Raw genomic sequence first — 18,414 nt, 5'->3', positions numbered from 1 at the left:
ATAAATATAAAGTTTGACCAACTGAGGTAAGATGATCAGCATCTTTAGTTTTTCATTGACCATTTATTGAGAAAGAAACATGTTCTCTCCAATTTAAAAGAGAATTTCAGACCCTGTTTTGTATCTTGCTGATGTAAGATGAAAGTGTCAGTTACACAACACACAGTTTATCATCTGGGATGAAACTGCTGCACCACAACAAACTTTCAATCATGTTCTCCATCTGAATATAACACACACACACACACACACCTGACAAATATCTGGATAAAGGGAAATGATCTTATGATGGCTCATTTCCTTTACAAACTCTCTCAAATAAATGGTTTTGATGAGGCGGGCCAAATATGTTACAAAGACAGTCTTTGTGGAGTGGAGGTTGGATGAAGTGGCACACTGTTGCTAAGCTCTGGACTTAAAAACAAACAATATTCCTGAGAATTTACCCCAAAAAATGAGCACTGAAAGTCTATGGCAATCATCAATTCTTTTTTATAGACCAGCACAGGAAGAGCTTTTGAACATTATTCTCTTCTCCTCCCTCTCAGGATGAAGAATGGATCTGATCAAAATCATGTTTACATATTTGCAGATACCTTTACATAATCCTTTTCAAATCTAGGACACGGAGTACTCAAGAGTCTTAGAAACGAGTGCTTGAGAGAAATCTCTCTGCCAAAGATCAGAGTAAAACTGGCAGGTCAGGATTAATTATGGATGGGGTGAGGTCTTCATATGGGAAACACAACTAGAGCTGAAACAACGAATCGATTTAATCGATTAAAATCGATTATTAAAATAGTTGTCAACTAATTTAGTAATCGATTCGTCGCTAAATAAATTTGATTTGCCATAAGCGGCTCATTTCGTGCATATTTCAAATCTGCGGTGACCAAAGTGTGGCAGTAATGAGCCACCGGAGGTTTTACTCAGCCAGTACAGCAGGTGAAGTAGCGAATAGCCAATAGCTGGCCTCGTTTTATGTCACGTGCTTCCCGAACAGCGTCTCTGCAGCATTCAGCGGGAAGTGGGAGTACTTTACTTTGAGCCTTCAAAATGAAGAGTAACCTGTAAACTCTGCACTACTGAAATGTTTAAGGGGCCGTCACATATCGTGTCTTTTGCGTGCTCAAGTTCGTTATTTCCTATGTAGGCGCGCAGTATGCACTCTCATAATGGAAACGACGCGGTCGCGACACGCACGCGGTGCGATGCGCCCGTTTTTCCAGGCGCGTCCACACCGCATCCATTTATCCTTTGCTGAAATTTCCGGGTTTTCATGGAGAGGGCACGTCATGGAGAGAGCACGTCATGGTTGCTTAGCAAAGGCAGACGCCTCAGGGGCGCTTCTGCCCGAGCGCTTTGGAAAGAAGGAGAAAGCGGCCGACTAGCGTTTTCCACGCGTTTTTAAGTGCGATATGTGAACGGCCCCTAAGAATTTTATTTGTGCAGATTCTCCAGTACAAGGTTGTTTGCAAATGTTTAGTCGTAAAAGCTGATAACATTGCTTTTTAACAGTTAACATTTAAAGCTTTACAAACATGTTATGCGATCAGTTTGTCGTTTACCAGTTCATAATTTAGACTTGCAGCCTAATTATGACTGAATGAGAGAGGTAAATGTTTGAGTATATTTAAAATGCACTTCTTTTTTAAGTATTCACTGCTCTTATTCACACAGCAGGTTTTTTGTGTGTGTCCCAATTTTTTTTTTCTGGACAACCTTCTGATGGATTTTACTTTAAATTGTGAGTTCCATTCAGGTTTCATGCCATTGGCACTTTTTTTTCGAAGGATTGTTTACAATTTCACAGCATAAGCTATAAAGCTTTTTCCCAGTAAATAATAAAATACAATGCACTGCAATTTTATTCTGTTTCATCCTTATACTTCGTGAAAATATGTTCTCAAAGATTCCTTAAGCTTTGTTTGGGATGTTAAACTACTTTAGGAGCTCTAAGGACTGCCATGGTGAAAACAATAGAAAGAAATCTCCTTGTGAATTTTGCTAGAGTATGGGTCAGTGTTTTGATTGCAGAAGAGTTCGACAAAGGATTACTAACATAATAAAACAACTCCAGGTATATTTTTGATGAGGATATGACAATGCAAAATGGTTAAAATCTCTTAAAAATCTATGCTGAATGATAAAGACCCTTTATTAATAATTTACTTGGGGAAAAAATGGAAAAAACTAAAATATAAGTACATAAACCGATTAATCGATTAATCGTAAAAATAATCGACAGATTAATCGATTATCAAAATAATCGTTAGTTGCAGCCCTAAACACAACTGATGGATGGAGAGCCTCAGAAGAAGAAGAACAATGAGAGAATGAAGAAAAACAAGAAAGCTAAAGGAAACGAAGCTCACCTCGCTGTCCTGTGTGATCTGCACCTGTTCGCCCTGTGGCACCTGAGCAATGTGGAGGTGTCCCTGTGGTATCTGTGAACGAAAGAGACACCCAGACGAATGTCATTTCCAATTAAGCTATTTCACAAACACAAAAAGTTATAAATGGACTAAAATATAGACAAAATATACATTAGCAGTCAAAAGATTGAAATATTTTGGAAGATTTTTAATGTTATGTTCACCAGACACATTTTCTCAAAAATACATAAAAAATAGTAATATTGTAAAATATCATTACAATTTAAAATATTTTTTTTCTATTATATTACATAATTTTTTAATAAAAAAAATCTAAATTTTTTTGAAACATTATAAATGTCTTTGCTGTCACTTTCAATCTATTTAATGTATATTTGCTGAATAAAATTGATATAAATATTATATATATTAAAACATATAGTACTACATACATATATATATATATATATATATATATATATATATACATAATTACTTAACCAAACCTTTGAATGACAATGTATCATAACGTCCAGAAAAATATTAATTATATATAACAATTAAAGCTGCAAGCAGCATTTTACGGGGTTCAAGCATTTAAGGCCTCTGAGGTGGTTTCGGCTAACCTGGATGCATGGATGACAGTTAAACACATCCATAATGAAGAATAGGCTGGCAGACAGACACAAACACTGAAATTAAATTATTAAACTAGTTTTTAACAGTTTAGATGTCATTTTCAGGTTAAACTGTAATCACAATGTGGCAAAATTGTAAAAACTGATATATCTGTATGGACAAAAATTACTGGTTTATAGTTGTCCAAATGCAACTGTTCAACATGTTTTTGATAATTATTGACCTTCAGATTCTAGAGAATTGTACTTCAGTGGTTTTATTGATTTTCAGCTTATACCCTATCACTAGTTTGCCAAAGTAACTTTTTGCAATAATCTTGAATATTTAATTAACAGCTTTATTGACAACATTGGTCCCAGAGGCAAAGTTGTTCAGAATGAGGAGATCTATCATATGATATGAAGATCTAGTGTTTTTGAGTGAAAATATGAGCATTTTCAATCAATTTGAGGCCATTTACCATATACATCTTGTGTTTTGAGACCTTTTCTACTGTTATAGCGCCACCTATGGTCCGATCTCCATGAAACTTTGCATGCTTGTTAAGAGTCACCTGTTACATGATTTCACCAATTTTCATAAAGTTTTGAGTTTTCGTTTAGGTTTTATATGCTTTTGGGTATTTTGGTCACGCCCCTTTTCTAATTTAGCCAGTTATAGCTAACCAAAGGACAAAATTCAACATTTTTTTGATAATTATTGATCTAGAGAGTCCAGAGAAAATTACTGCAGTGGTTTGGTTTCGATCGGGTAAAAAACCTGGAACTAGTTCGCAAAAGTACGTTTTTAACATATTTGTGAATAACAATTGAACGATTTGATTGACATCTTTGCTCCTTGAGGCAAAGTTGTTCACAAAGAGGAGATCTATCATATGATATGAAGATCTAGTGTTTGTGTGAATGTATGAAAATGTTCTACAAATTGTGATCATTTTCTATTGAAAATGTGTGTTTTTGAGGCTTTTTCAACTGTTATAGCGCCACCTATGGTCCGATCTCCATGAAACATTGCATGCTTGTTAAGAGTCACCTGGTACATGTTTTCACCAAGTTTCATAAAGTTTTGAGTTTTCTTTTAGGCTTTATAGGCTTTGGGGTATGTTTGGCCACACCCCTTTTCTTAATTACCCCTTTAACGCTAACCAAAGTACAAAATGCAACATTTTTTTGATAATTATTGATCTAGAGAGTCCACAGATTATTACTGCAGTGGTTTGGTTTCGATGGGACAAAAAACCTAGGACTAGTTCGCAAAAGTAGGTTTTTAACATATTTGTGAATAATTAATGAACGATTTGATTGACAGCAATGGTTCTTGAGGCAAAGTTGTGCATTATGAGGAGATCTATCAAATGATATGCATATTGTGTTGATATGTGAAACACCATGTGATTACAGAGCCATAAAACTTGTTAGCGCCAACTAGTGTCCGATTTCTTTCAAAATTCTTACAGACCTTAAGGTTCATGAGTCGAACGTACCCAGCGAGTTTCGTTCCGATCAACCTCCGTTAACCCTTTCAAATATGTGCTTAAAATTGTTTGGCCAATGGCGGCCATGTTTTTTGAGATATGCAAATGTCCTCATAGGTACTTGTGCCCCTTCAGACCAAGACACTGCATACCAATTTTCAAGTCGATCGAGCCAACGGTTGCCTAGTTATAGCCATTTATGTGTTTTTTTCTTTTTATAGCGCCCCCAAGTGGCAGAGGTGTGCAATTTTTTTTTATTTGACCAAAGTTTTAGCTCCTACAAATGTTCAGCGAGTTTGGTTAAGATATCTCATTTCATTCATGAGTTATAGCCTGTTGCGTAAAATTGGTCCTCGACTTTCGAACATTTTGGCATCCCATTACGACAGTGAGTCGAAATTTCTACTTTTTTTTGATAATTATTGATATTCACTGGACAGAGAACATTTCTGCAGTGGTTTGGTTCAGATTGGGCGAAAAACCTAGGACTAGTTCGCAAAAGTAGGTTTTGGACATACGTCAAATTTGCGAAAAAACGAGGCCTTCTAGACCCAAAATCAGAGTGACCGTTTTTAATTTCGCATGACCCACGGATTCCAGAAATGTTAAATTTTTGGCTCTATCACAAGCGGTTTAGGAGCTATTAGCAAAAACGCATTTTTGATCGTTGTAGCGCCCCCCCACTGGCCGATTGGGCCGGATCTTTGCGCCTGAGTAGCGAGCAAGACTACTACCTTTTGACCAAGTTTCAGCTCTCTAGGCCTTACGGTTTAGGCTGCCCGTTCAGTTTTAAGGCGGAAAAATAATAATAATAATAATAAAAATCCTAACAATTACAATAGGGTTTCAGCACTGCGTGCTTGAACCCCTAATGAATAAAAAAACAATTTATATATATATATACACACACACACACACACACAAAAGCATCTCTAATTGATTTTATTTATTATTTTCTAATACTGTTTTGTGTATTTAAGTTTTTCTGGTATAATATTCTGGGATAAAAAATTTCTAGTATATATTCCTTTAAAAATAAAGTTTTAAAAATAATTTGATTATTAGAAGTAGTACTATCATTACATTGAGTACTATTTCTGTCACAGTTTCTTCAAGTTAAACCAAACTTATTTTTCTGGGTTGCTGTGAAGATCTTTAGGTTTGTGTGTATATGATATGAAGATAGTTTTTCTCAACAGAAACTCATGAAATGACTCTCAGATCAGTTCTAGAGATTACGTTTATTTGTTCATGTATGTGTAGTAAACAAAACCGCACATCTGCGCTATTCATTAGCACAGACACACGCAGAACATGCAGGATTTTAATAGTCTTTTTTTGATTATCTAATATTCACAGTCACTAGTCCATATCGCGTTTTGATTGAAATTTACTGACCTACTTTTGATTTATTCATCCAGAATTTGGCAAATTCCATGACATTCCGCATTATACAGTAAATTCAGTTTTTAGGACTGGATTCCGCAATTCTGTCTGTGTTCTCAACACTGCAGAAATCATAGGGCCCTACAAATTTGCTAATAATGACAATGCAATTATGTTTTCTAATGATAATCATAACAAAATGACTGGTGTCTTTCAGTAAAGTATTTACTGTATTTAAATTATAACACACCAAATGTATCATGCTTAAGCTTGGATGACTTTTTAGTCTCGTGCTGCTTGATAGTTCAATACTGCGATATAAAAACAACATATTTTTCCACAAATAATGTGATGTGTTCCTAAACATTTGATATTACTGGTTTTGTTAATCAGTTTTCTCCGCCAATGCCTTCCCAAAATTCTCATGAAAAAAAATACTAATTTAGGAAAGTTTATACACAAACGATCATTCAAAACCTAAAAAGAGCGTGTCATTGTTTGCCGTATCTGACAGGCTAAAATGATCTATTAGGTGCAAGTGACATAAACTGAACATTCAAGGAGCTGAAGGTCTTGACAAAAGCTGACCACTGCGTTGTTGCCTCCGAGAGTACAACTATAAGGGTTCGGTTCAGGGAGATGTTACACAAACAACAGATGACAGATTTGTTTCTGAGTCCAGTGATGCCAAGAACTCCTCCGCAGATTTAACTCTCCTGGTTGTACATTGTGTATTCAGGGTTTTGATTGTGCTGTCACAATGTATGCAGATCATGTTTTGGATGGTGTGTTGGGGTGGAGATGACCTCAACGCAGCTGTGAGAGTCAGAGATCAGGTTTAGGTCCTCAAGATTGGGCACAGCGGCAACTCTGCTGTTAAAGCTCCTTTAAACGATTGCAGGGGATTGACTTGTCCTCTGAGTACCAGAGTTCAGGGAGACCCAGACCATCGTACAGAGAGATCAGGAGATGTTTGAGTGTGTTTATGTGTTTGCCTGTGCAGCTGAGACAGATGTGAGATGAATGGGTATGTATGCGTTGTTACAAGATGTGTGGTCTTGCAAATGCTTGAATTAAAGGGATAGTGCACAAAAATGAAAGTTTGATATTTACTTGCTTACCCCCAGGGCATACAAGATGTAGGTGACTTTACTTTTTCAGCAGAACACAAACTGAGATTTTTAACTGAAACTGTTGCAGTCTTTCAGTCTTATAATGTAAGTGGATGGGAATCATGGCTAAAACATGCGTGAGGAGGCTTCTTCTTCTTGCTTTATGGGGGATCGCAGACTTAAAAGTGCATTACCGCCACTTATCTCTCAAATGGACCATTGATACTCCTAATTGAGATTGTAGATAGTGTCAATGGTCCTTTTGATAGATAGGTGGCAGTAATGCAATTTTAAGTCTGCGATCCCACATAAAGCAAGAAGAAGAAGAAGCAGCCTCCTCACGCTACTGCCTGATTATTTATTGTATGTTTTAGCCGTGATTCCATCCACTTACATTATAAGACTGATAGACTGCAACGTTTTCAGTTCAAAATCTCAGTTTGTGTTATGCTGAAGTAAAGTCACCTACATCTTGGATGCCTTGGGGGTCAGCAGATAAACATCAAATGTTCAGTTTTGAGTGAACTAAGTAATGGCACTTTTCCACATCATGTTAGAAAAAAAAATTTGTTTCGCAAATACAGTTTTTGGGGCAGTTTGGAGCCCTGTTAATAATACATTTTTGCTGAACTTTAGCTTTGGGTTAATTTAAAAACAAATAATAATTCCATTGTGATTTAGTACCATACCCCTTGTGATTTTCTTTCCAAATAATCCTTAATATATGGTCTCTATCTCTCTATCTATCTATCTATCTATCGAACTAATAAATGAACAAACAACAGATAAGATAGACAGATAGATAGATAGATAGATCGATAGATCGATAGATCGATAGATAGATAGATAGATAGATAGATAGATAGATAGAGTTGAGTTATGATTCATGGTGATGCAGTTTAATGTATATTTTGGTGATGTTAAATTATTAATCACGATTAATGGCATCCACAATAAAAGTTACTGCCTTGAAATTGTAATTTTACATTGAATGATGTTTATATCATAGTTTGATGCAACTGCATGGCGCATTTTTATATGAAAATAAACAAGCTGAAAACACTAGCTGAGAAACTTTTAGTGCTTTTCTATAGTATTAAACCTCAAATGTCAAATACTCATCGGATTGGTTTCTTCTCTAAATCATAAAAAAGTAAAAATATGAAAGGTATTATAATGTTATACCAATACTAACACTTAATGGCAAAAATCCTTAAAATAACACGAAGAAATAGTATTGAAAAAGTATGAAGAATAACATTAGTGGACTTTGAACGATTTATTTGCCGCTTTGAACGATTATGTAATTGTGGCATCCATAATTGTAATCACGATTAGAAATTTGATTAAATGTGCAGCCCTAAGCACTAGTATATTTATATACATTTGTGTGGGTTGGCCTTTGGATGATGATATGATGATACTCACAACTTGCACCTGTCCGTCTTCTCCTATACGGTGGATCTGGACTTGCTGTGCGGCTCCAGCCAGAGCGTAGTGCAAGGCCTGCTGGGTAGAGGTCTCGATAGCCGACGTCTCTGCGGCCGACACTCCATCTGTTAGAGGACACACATAAACAAGTTCATAACACAGTCCAACTATGTGGGTCAAACCAGAAACTAGAGAGACTGGGTCAAACCGTGTCAAACAACTTCTTTCAATAACAGAAGATGCTGCATTGTAACTGCCAAACACCCCCCACACACACACACCACACACACACACACACACCACACACACTTCAGTAGATAGAGATAAAGAGCAAGACAACTGCAATCAGACAAATGCCCATTCACTCACACGGCCACAAGTCACATACCCTGCGATATTTGTACGAATGTGAAGATGCGCGAACAAATGCAGAAGAGAACATTCGATAAACAAGGTTCTCACAGACGGAGAGAACATACACACACCCTGAACTTGAGGAAAATCCCTTCCGACTGCTGCTGGACGGGATCCAGTGCATCTGCCAGATTAGAGCGTGTTTATACAGTGTAAACGATCTCAAAATACTCAACAAGGGCTCTCGACCTAGCAGCCCAAACGCTCTCGTGCCCTAAAACTGTACATAAACCCATTCCCTCAGTCTAAACAACGAGAATTATGACATGCTACAACAGCCCAGATGCTTAAAACACACACTCACCACATTTCTGATTAAAAGTCGTCAAGTTGTCTATGGAAAAAACTGTGCGGGTGTTCATATACAAAGTTGGAGTGATTTTAAATCATAGCGAAGGGCATATTAGCAGGCTAACGTTTCTTAGAGGGAAAGGCACCGAATGTGACATTGCCGCACTGTTAGAGTAATGTGACCTGAGACTACATTGGGTCTTCCCAAGGTTGTGGGTGAAAAGTAAACTGGATTCAGTTTTATGCAAGATCTCCAGACCAATTTGTCCTTCGGTTTGCTAGTTTTCACTTCTTGGCTGCTATTAGTTTAACAATACCCGTATAAAACTAAAACAACTGTATATTATGATTCTATCAGAGCATGAAAATGTGTCTGAGAATAGCTGTTTGATGAAAATGCTGCAGCTTACTAAACATACAAAATTGTGTTGGATTTTTGACCTGGCAGTTAGCACACATGCTAACAAACACAGTATGGTAACAAATATTTGGAATAAAATAGATAATTCTACAATGATGATCAAAAACACAATGTGATAATGTGGCTGAAGATTGTTGTTGAAAATGCTAATGCTGAGGCTTGATAAACATACTGAATTCTGGAATTTGTTGTCTGGCAGTTAACGCACATGCTAACAAACAAAGGTATGGTAAAGTTAGCAATTTTTTTTTTTTTTTTAAGATAATTCTACAATCATAATCTAAAACACAGAATGATAAAGTATATCAGGGATGGGTATCGTTAAGGTTTTAACGGTATTACTACTCGTACCGATACTTTAACGGTATTCTTATCGGTACGTTGTGTTGTGTGTGTGTTTTTTTAACAAGAACAAGTTGAGACCAAATTAACATTTCTTTCTTTCTTTTTTTAATGTAAAATTAATAATGGGCTTGTCTTGGACCAGAGGTGTTAGGAGGAGTTGGTTGGTTCATAGTAGCTGCAGCTTAAAAAAAAAAAAATTATATATATATACGTTCTCGTTGTGTGTGTGTGTGTGACTGACAGACCGCCTCCGCGGCGCACATGCGAGTTCTTGCAGATCTCACAGACAAACGTCTTAATATCACAAATTAGAAATGTTTGGTAAGATAAAATGTGCACGATAACATTAAGCAAAACTCTTCGCCATCGCCACTATTTATAATTAAGCAGGAGTTTACGTACAGTTAATTGCATGTGCGTGCGCTCGCATGGAGTGTGTGACTGACATTCAGACTACGCAGCGCGCATGAGAGTTCACGCAGATCTCACGGACAAACGTCTTAATATGATCTCACATTACAAATTTTTGGCGAGATTAAATGTGCACGACAACATTATTAAGCATTAATACAAAGTACATAATTTTTTTCCCTCCAGTACCGAAAGCAGAACCGATACAGTCAGATCTTACTGATACTACGGTCTTTCATAGTTTAGCCCCGGGGCCAGTTTAATACTGGGTTTTGGTACCCATCCCTACTGAAGATGGTTGTTTGATGAAAATGCTTCAACTTAAAACATTTAGAATTTTGTTGAATTGAATAAAAGAGCTTTGCTAATTCTACAGTGAAAATCAAAAACATGGTAAAGTGTATTAAGCTAGTCGTTTGACAGATATGTCAGAGTTTAACTTTTGTCAGATCCAAGATTTAAAGGTTAGCATATATGCTTAGAAATGGCAAATCACATTTTCTAATTTAAATACAGAGACGTTTCTCAAATTCATGTTGTAGCTGTTAGCAACCATGTTTTAAAATATGGTAATGTTTGCAACAAAAATGGTCATTTGAGCAAAAGATTGCTGCTTAGTCAGATCCATGGCCTTGTGGTTAGAGCACATGCTGAAAACACAGTAACATATGCAAACAAATATGGCCATTTCACCAAAAAAGCAAACATATTTAATAAGTAGCCTTTTTTTTAACAGACCATTTCAATAGAGAAGTTGAAGAGAGAAGGTTTTCAATACTTTTTCTAGCACATGCGGTTAGCATGTCATGCTAAAGTGTGAAAGCAAACAACAGTCTCTGCTCATTAAATGTTCATAAAAGGATCCACAGTTTAGTGGTTAGCTTAAAGACATGGTATGGTAACACAGGCAAAAGAACATTTGACCAAGATGTTGCTAGGCACTGTTAAATATAAAGAAGTTTTTTGATTTCATGTTTAACCAGTTTACATTCAGAATCATTATCTCTTAGTCAGCAACCTTGTTTGCAAACTTGGCAAGGTAATGTGTTTCGAACAAAGGTTGTTTGATTAAAAACATGAAACATAAAATACAGAATACAGAATTTTAAGTTCTTGATTTAATACAAGCAAACAAAAATGGTTGTTTGACCAAAACAACACCATTTATTAACTTAAAGACTTTTTTTTTCCATTTTAACTATGGATATTATAGGACAGATCTGATCTGAGAGGGAGCAAAATGGGAGAGAAATAGGGGACAAATAGGGAAGAAATAGGGAAGATTGGGAAAAGTCCTCAAATCGGGATTCGAACTCATGACGCCCCTGTGCTGTATGTTGGCGCACAGACCACAAGGCAATCGGTGACAACACCATTTATGAACTGAACACAGAATCTGATCAGGTCCATGGCCTTGCACATTTATAAATATTGTGTGCCAATATGCGCGAACAAAAACTGTTGTGTGAGCAAAATATTGCTGCTTATTAGATATTCAAAATAACAAAAGATCTGTAAAAAGGGACCTTAAGTTAACCAGAGGACCCTGGGCTACAGCATTACTTTAGGCCTTACTACTCCAAATCAATTAAAGTGTTATTTTTTTTATCTTCCTGATGATAATTTTCCAATTTAAACATTTTTCTTGTTGGTATGCCAGTTAGCATGTACTTCACTGTTCTGCATAAAATGTGACTATAAGTGAATATGCAGATTCACTCTCTGCCAGAAGGTGGCACTTGTGGAACATGGATCATGTCCTAACTTCCTGTTTTTGGTTTGTTTAGAAGTATTTGGTCCATGTTGCATTCATATTTAATTCGAACCGCACCAGAATGTGTTTGCAAGCAGACCAAGACCCATCTTTTCAGCAGTCTCTGTTCACTTGTTTGGTGCAAACCAAGACCCATCTTTTCAGCAATCTCTGTTCACTTGTTTGGTGCAAACCAAGACCCATCTTTTCAGCAATCTCTGTTCACTTGTTTGGTGCATACCAAGTTCAGATGGCAGCATTCACTTACTCAAACGAAACGCACTAACACAGCAATCGCACCAGAGTTCGTTTTAATCTAACCAAACATGACATTTGAGAAAACATCCTCAAACACCATAAATTACACAAAATATGAATCACTGATCATCACTAGATCAAAACTATCACTTTCCTAGTTGCCATAAATGCGGGTTATTTGGTGATTGCCAACTTTTTTTTAATTTTCAGACATAACGTGGTTGCGTCTAATTAATTTAATCACAGCTGTTTACATTTTAATTAACACATTTAAAGCAATACAACTCCTGGAGTTGTACCTAAAATTAAAACTGAGACTGATGGAACAAAGTAACGTATTTAAAAATTATGTCAGCTTTAAACTATTTTGTAAAATAAACACAGAATTTTGCAAGCTATGACAGGATGTGCGGCTTATTGTCTCCATGCCTACGCATCAAAAATAAGATATTTTAGTCCTCGGATTGAAACACTTTGTTCCTTGCATTAGCAACAGACCACATGTTCCTCTCGCACTGCTTTGAAAGAAGGCCGAGCACCAGGTGGCTTGTTCATAAGCTAATAGTTTAATCTACCACGCAGGGCGGCCTATTCCAGCTGGACTGAAGGAGGTGAAGAAATCGTAAGTGTGTATGGACCATTGTAACAGACCAATGCAGGATATTTGGGTTAGTCAGAAACAGGTCAAAGGTGAAGGCCTGAGGATCTCTGAGAGGAAGGGACAGGACGTGAGGCGTTGTCCTGAGATTAGAACCAGCTGCTAGATGAGGAAACATCAGTCACAGAGTCTCCCGCTCGCACACAAACATAAACACGTGTGTGCACACACACATAACTTTCGCGCGAATGGATGTGAGGTTATATACATTGCTAATTCGTTAGCGAACTAACATATGAAACGACAACTGCATGTTCTCTCTCGCAGCATATGTTTATGTTCAACTGAACACAAACCAGCTGCGGCCAAGACACTTAGCTTCAAAATCTAAGAGAAACAGGTTTTCGCAAGACACACAACTGGCGGGAAAGGATGCAAGGGTTCGTACCTGAGCTGCTTTGCGAGGCGGGGGTTCGTCGTGAGAAACTCTTAACCGCCAAACTCTGTCCTCGCTGCTTCCGCCGCCAAGCTGTGCGACACTTGGAGTCGATGCTCTGCTTGATGCGATACCAGTCGGATTCGGTAATCGCGAACTTGTGGAACAGGTGACCTGGTTACACATGAACAGAGACATTGCAAGCATAATAAAATCAGTCAGGAAATAAGGGAGGATACACTGATGTAATATTTAGTAATACATTTATGCTGCAAGCAAATAAACTTGTTGCACTTTGTAGCAGAAATAAACACGGCTCTGGTACAGATCATGGAGTCGAGTTCAATCACGTTAGCCACTGTCAAGTGGATTCTGTCCGTGCAAAACTGCATGTAACATTCCTTGTATTCATAATTACCCTCACTAGCTCATTCCTCGCTGTTACTTCTGGCTGGTTGCACAAACTGACCTACATATTGGCATGACGCGTGTTGTTGTGAATGAGAGGAGCGGTTAGAAGCGCTTCTAATTAGCTCATGTGGGGAAAATAAGTCTGATGCTGGATGAAGCAGAACCGCAGCTGAGCTACTTGAATGATTTGAATTAGACAGGACAGAATTGAGATTAATTAGACTCATATAACTCAACTAAACTGAACAATCAAAGATTTGCCACAGGACGAAATAGGCTACAGAATTGGTAATAATAAAAAATTAAAAAAAAACTGAACTGATTTATGTTTGATACTTTTCATTGTATTTAAAACATACCGCAAAACCAGTGGAGTCTGATTCTGGAACAAATGTCAAGTAGTCAAGCCAGTAGTGAAACAAAAACTTAACGCACAATCAATGTAATCCAAGCCTTAAATTAATGACTCCTATAGACAGCTCTTTTTATTGAACAGAAACCACACAGCACAATCAATACAGTCTGATTCCTGAATGAATGACTCTTTTGAGTCAGTTCTATTATTGAATTTACATTTTTTAGCATTGACAAGTGTGGTTCAGTTCCTGCAAAAATAATCCTCATAAGCGGATTCTTTTAGGGAATCAAAACCATGTGTAATCAGATTCCCAAACAATTGGCTTTTATGAACTTCTCTTTATTGAATCAAATCCATAGCATGCAATCAGTTTAATCGGATTCTCAAATTGACTCACAAACAGTGTAGTCTGATTCCTACACAAATCATATTAGCCAGGAATCAAAACCTTACAGCACTGACAACAGCAATCAGTATAGTTTGATTCACAAACAAATTACTCTTAAAAACTAGTAGTGAATCAAAATCATAAAGTTCAAATCTTCAGTAAACGGAATCAAGCACATATATAAAACAGCTTACACACAGTAAGGCACTTAAATTAATGTAGTTACTAACTGGCTGCTCATATAAAAACAAAGAATCATTAACTGAATCATCCAGGAATCAGAATCATTTTGAGGAATCAGAACTGAGATTCACATACTGTAAATCCTAATTCTGCTGGTATTGCTATGGAGGTATTGTTCAGACTTACATCGGATGCCGTAGATCATGAGTGGGTCCAGCTGTTTCTTGCCGTGCTTCCCCTGCCCGGAGAGGTTGGAGACGGCCTGCACCTCGCGGTGGAACAGGTAGTCCAGGAGCGTCAGGGCCATCTTCTCTGCCGTGCGACAGTTTGTGCTGACATGCAGCATGTCTGCTGGAGACACCGGACAGCGCACGCGCATCTCAGGGTTGTTCTCATCACCCAGCCATGTTCCTGTCGGATAGTCCTCTATGGAAGAAAGAGAAAAATACACTGCAATTGCGGAAATATTTTTTCAAATGTAGTTTTCCTAAGTTGACAAGTGACTTACTACTGTTATTTATAAGAGTTATATAACTATGAAGCTCTCTGACAGAATGGGAGGATATTTTATATAAATAACACTACAACTTAAGTGTTTTATATATATATATATATATATATATATATATATATATATTTATTTATTTATTTATTTTAGGGCTGGTAAGCGATTACATTTTTTTATATAATTAATTACATGATGTAGTGATAAATCGAATTAATCGCACATCAAATTTGGAGAAATTACTCTGGAAAAATAATTTAAAAGTCATTGTTGTGCAAAGCATCAAACAGGCATACTCTTTTGGACCATGTGAGTAAATGATGACAGAATTGTCATTTTTGGTTGGGTGAACTATAACTCAATTTTCTTAATTTTTTTTTATTAGTACTATGAAAATATTTAATTATTTCTTTAATGAAATGATACTTTAAATAACAAACTAAAACTGCCAGTGGTGGTAAATGTCTTAATGATTGAGTCATCGATTCATTTATTCATTCGTATGATTCGTTCAAATGGCTGATTCATTCAAGAGTGAAGTAAAGGGTTCTTTATAAATGGTTCATTGAATCATTAGGCTTGTTCGACTTGAAGTGGATCATCACCATCAGATCGATCAGTGTGTGACATCAAAGAACCGCAAGAACTTAGAGAGCAGACGACTTCTTGTGCTTTTGATGTCAAACACTGATTGGTCTGTGCAGCACCACTTCAAAGCCAACGAGACTATGGCCAATGGTTCAATGCGCCAAATGGTTCACCAAATTTGTGTGTGGGCTGCTCGGAGATGAACAGTTCTGAATTGTCTTTATATTTTGGTTGGCAAAATTGAGCAAAACAGTCAACATTGTGTCTAAAATAACACAATATTAAATTATATTTAAAATATTAACAGCTGAGTGAATATTTGCGGAGGAAAGTCTTTGAACTAACCAAGCTAACCCAGACACCGCTCTAAAGAAACCCAGTCAACTGTTGCACAAGATGAGTATCACATTTGCACTCCTAGAACCTATTTCTCGTGCGATATTTCTTAACTATGTGATGTAAATATGAGACACAATTTAAATCGAGCTCTGCCTCATATTAGTCATCAGTTGACTGTATGAAATAGCAGATGATCCACATAGGTCTGAGGCTGGGCAAGTGCGTTTAAAGCGTTAATAATGCATTATTTTTCTCCATAATTAATAAATCTAATTAACGCCTGAAATTACCATCCCTAACATATATATCTCAAGAGAGAGACTATTGCAAAAAAATATATATTTTCCAGAATAAATTATATTCTATTGCAATACATTACACAATACTGACAATATTTTTGCTATATTCAAATATTCTGAATTTATTTTTTATTTTTCCCTTTCTATTATAAGAGAAATATTTGGGTTGGAACCATTTTTATTAATTTACAAAAAAAACATTATTTTTACATTTATATTTTATTACAAAATAAATAGATATAAATACAAAATTTCAACGTAACATTTTTGAGTTGAGTTGAAGTACTAAAATGACTAAATCTCTAAAACTTAAATAAAAAAAAAACATTAGATAAAAAACATAAAAAGCCAGTTAAAAATAATATAATGAATACTATACAGGTCCTTCTCAAAAAATTTGCATATTGTGATAAAAGTTCATTATTTTCCATAATGTAATGATAAAAATTTAACTTTCATATATTTTAGATTCATTGCACACCAACTGAAATATTTCAGGTCTTTTATTGTTTTAATACTGATGATTTTGGTATATAGCTCATGAAAACCCAAAATTCCTATCTCAAAAATTAGCATATTCCATCCGACCAATAAAAGAAAAGAGTTTTTAATACAAAAAAGTCATCCTTCAAATAATTATGTTCAGTTATGCACTCAATACTTGGTCGGGAATGCTTTTGCAGAAATGACTGCTTCAATGCGGTGTGGCATGGAGGCAATCAGCCTGTGGCACTGCTGAGGTGTTATGGAGGCCCAGGATCCTTCGATAGCGGCCTTAAGCTCATCCAGAGTGTGGGGTCTTGCGTCTCTCAACTTTCTCTTCACAGTATCCCACAGATTCTCTATGGGGTTCAGGTCAGGAGAGTTGGCAGGCCAATTGAGCACAGTAATACCATGGTCAGTAAACCATTTACCAGTGGTTTTGGCACTGTGAGCAGGTGCCAGGTCGTGCTGAAAAACTAAATCTTCATCTCCATAAAGCTTTTCAGCAGATGGAAGCATGAAGTGCTCCAAAATCTCCTGATAGTAGGGCTGAGATAAACGATTATTTTTTAAACGATTAATCAAGCGATTATTTTTTCGATGCATCGATTAATCTAACGATTCTTTTTCCCCAGTCCGATTCGATTCGATTATCAATTATCTCCCCATTAATTGACTAACAGCAATTTATACATGTTGATTTACATATCTGAATGAAAAAAACATGAATTCCTTAACATTGCAATATACGTTTATCGCTCTTAAAATTCAAAAATAAAACATTATACAAGTGCAAAGTGGCGCCTCTTCAGGTGCTGGTGCATTGCCGTGGTGCTGGAATGGAAGGCCATCTCCATTTTGCAAAGACAACATATCACGGAATTGTTTCCTTTTAAATTAAAGAATTCCCATACTTTAGAGCAGGGGTTCTCAAGTTCAGATGCCAAGGGGGCCACATTTAAACCATATTAAATATGAAGGGCCACAAATTACAGCTTGCATAGTAAACCTTTATTTATGACAATATTTACAGTTTTTACTTATATAGAAATTCATCTTGCTAGTCTTTGTTCTATTTAAAGTAATACTGAACATAAAATTAAAATTAAAATCTGGATAATTCTTTGGAAAAGTCTTTTGTCTTATTTTTCGTGTTTGCATTTATGAGGAAGAAACAATGTTATGTGACAGTTCTCCATTATACGGACGTGAGCGCTCTGAAAGCGGCACTAAAAGACTTTCAAACTTTCACAGAGACCTCAAACAGAAAGCACAAACCTTTCTCGACAATTGACCCATTGACAATTTGAAAATAAGTTTTGTTTTTCATGCTGTTAAGAGACATATCATCCGCCCATTTACACACTGCAGTAGAGATGCGCGGATCAGCTCTAACGTCACCCGAATCAGCTGTGAAAGTGCGCAGCTCTGAATGCACAAGCTATGCATAGCGTGCCGCACACAAAAGTTGCCTGACAGTTTTACCGCTTGTTTTGCTATTGTTGCGCGTAGCAAG

At 36.6% G+C, this 18,414-nt stretch overlaps 1 protein-coding gene across 2 annotated transcripts in view; it reads right to left on the bottom strand.

Moving 5' to 3' along the window:
- LOC128014130 (protein BANP) overlaps nt 1-18,414 on the bottom strand; it is a 49,893-nt gene that overhangs the window by 20,958 nt on the left and 10,521 nt on the right. For both annotated transcript variants that reach the window (XM_052597445.1, XM_052597446.1), the window contains exons 7-10: nt 14,871-15,110; nt 13,357-13,518; nt 8,415-8,542; nt 2,376-2,447 (exon numbers count right to left, since the gene is read on the bottom strand). In XM_052597445.1, the coding sequence (XP_052453405.1) occupies nt 2,376-2,447; nt 8,415-8,542; nt 13,357-13,518; nt 14,871-15,110 (602 nt within the window). The remainder of the gene's footprint in view (nt 1-2,375; nt 2,448-8,414; nt 8,543-13,356; nt 13,519-14,870; nt 15,111-18,414) is intronic.

The sequence above is a fragment of the Carassius gibelio genome, chromosome B25, assembly GCF_023724105.1.
Source record: "Carassius gibelio isolate Cgi1373 ecotype wild population from Czech Republic chromosome B25, carGib1.2-hapl.c, whole genome shotgun sequence".
NCBI lineage: Eukaryota > Metazoa > Chordata > Actinopteri > Cypriniformes > Cyprinidae > Carassius > Carassius gibelio.
Note: the sequence above shows the minus strand (reverse complement) of the source record. Positions and strands in the feature narration are given on the sequence as shown.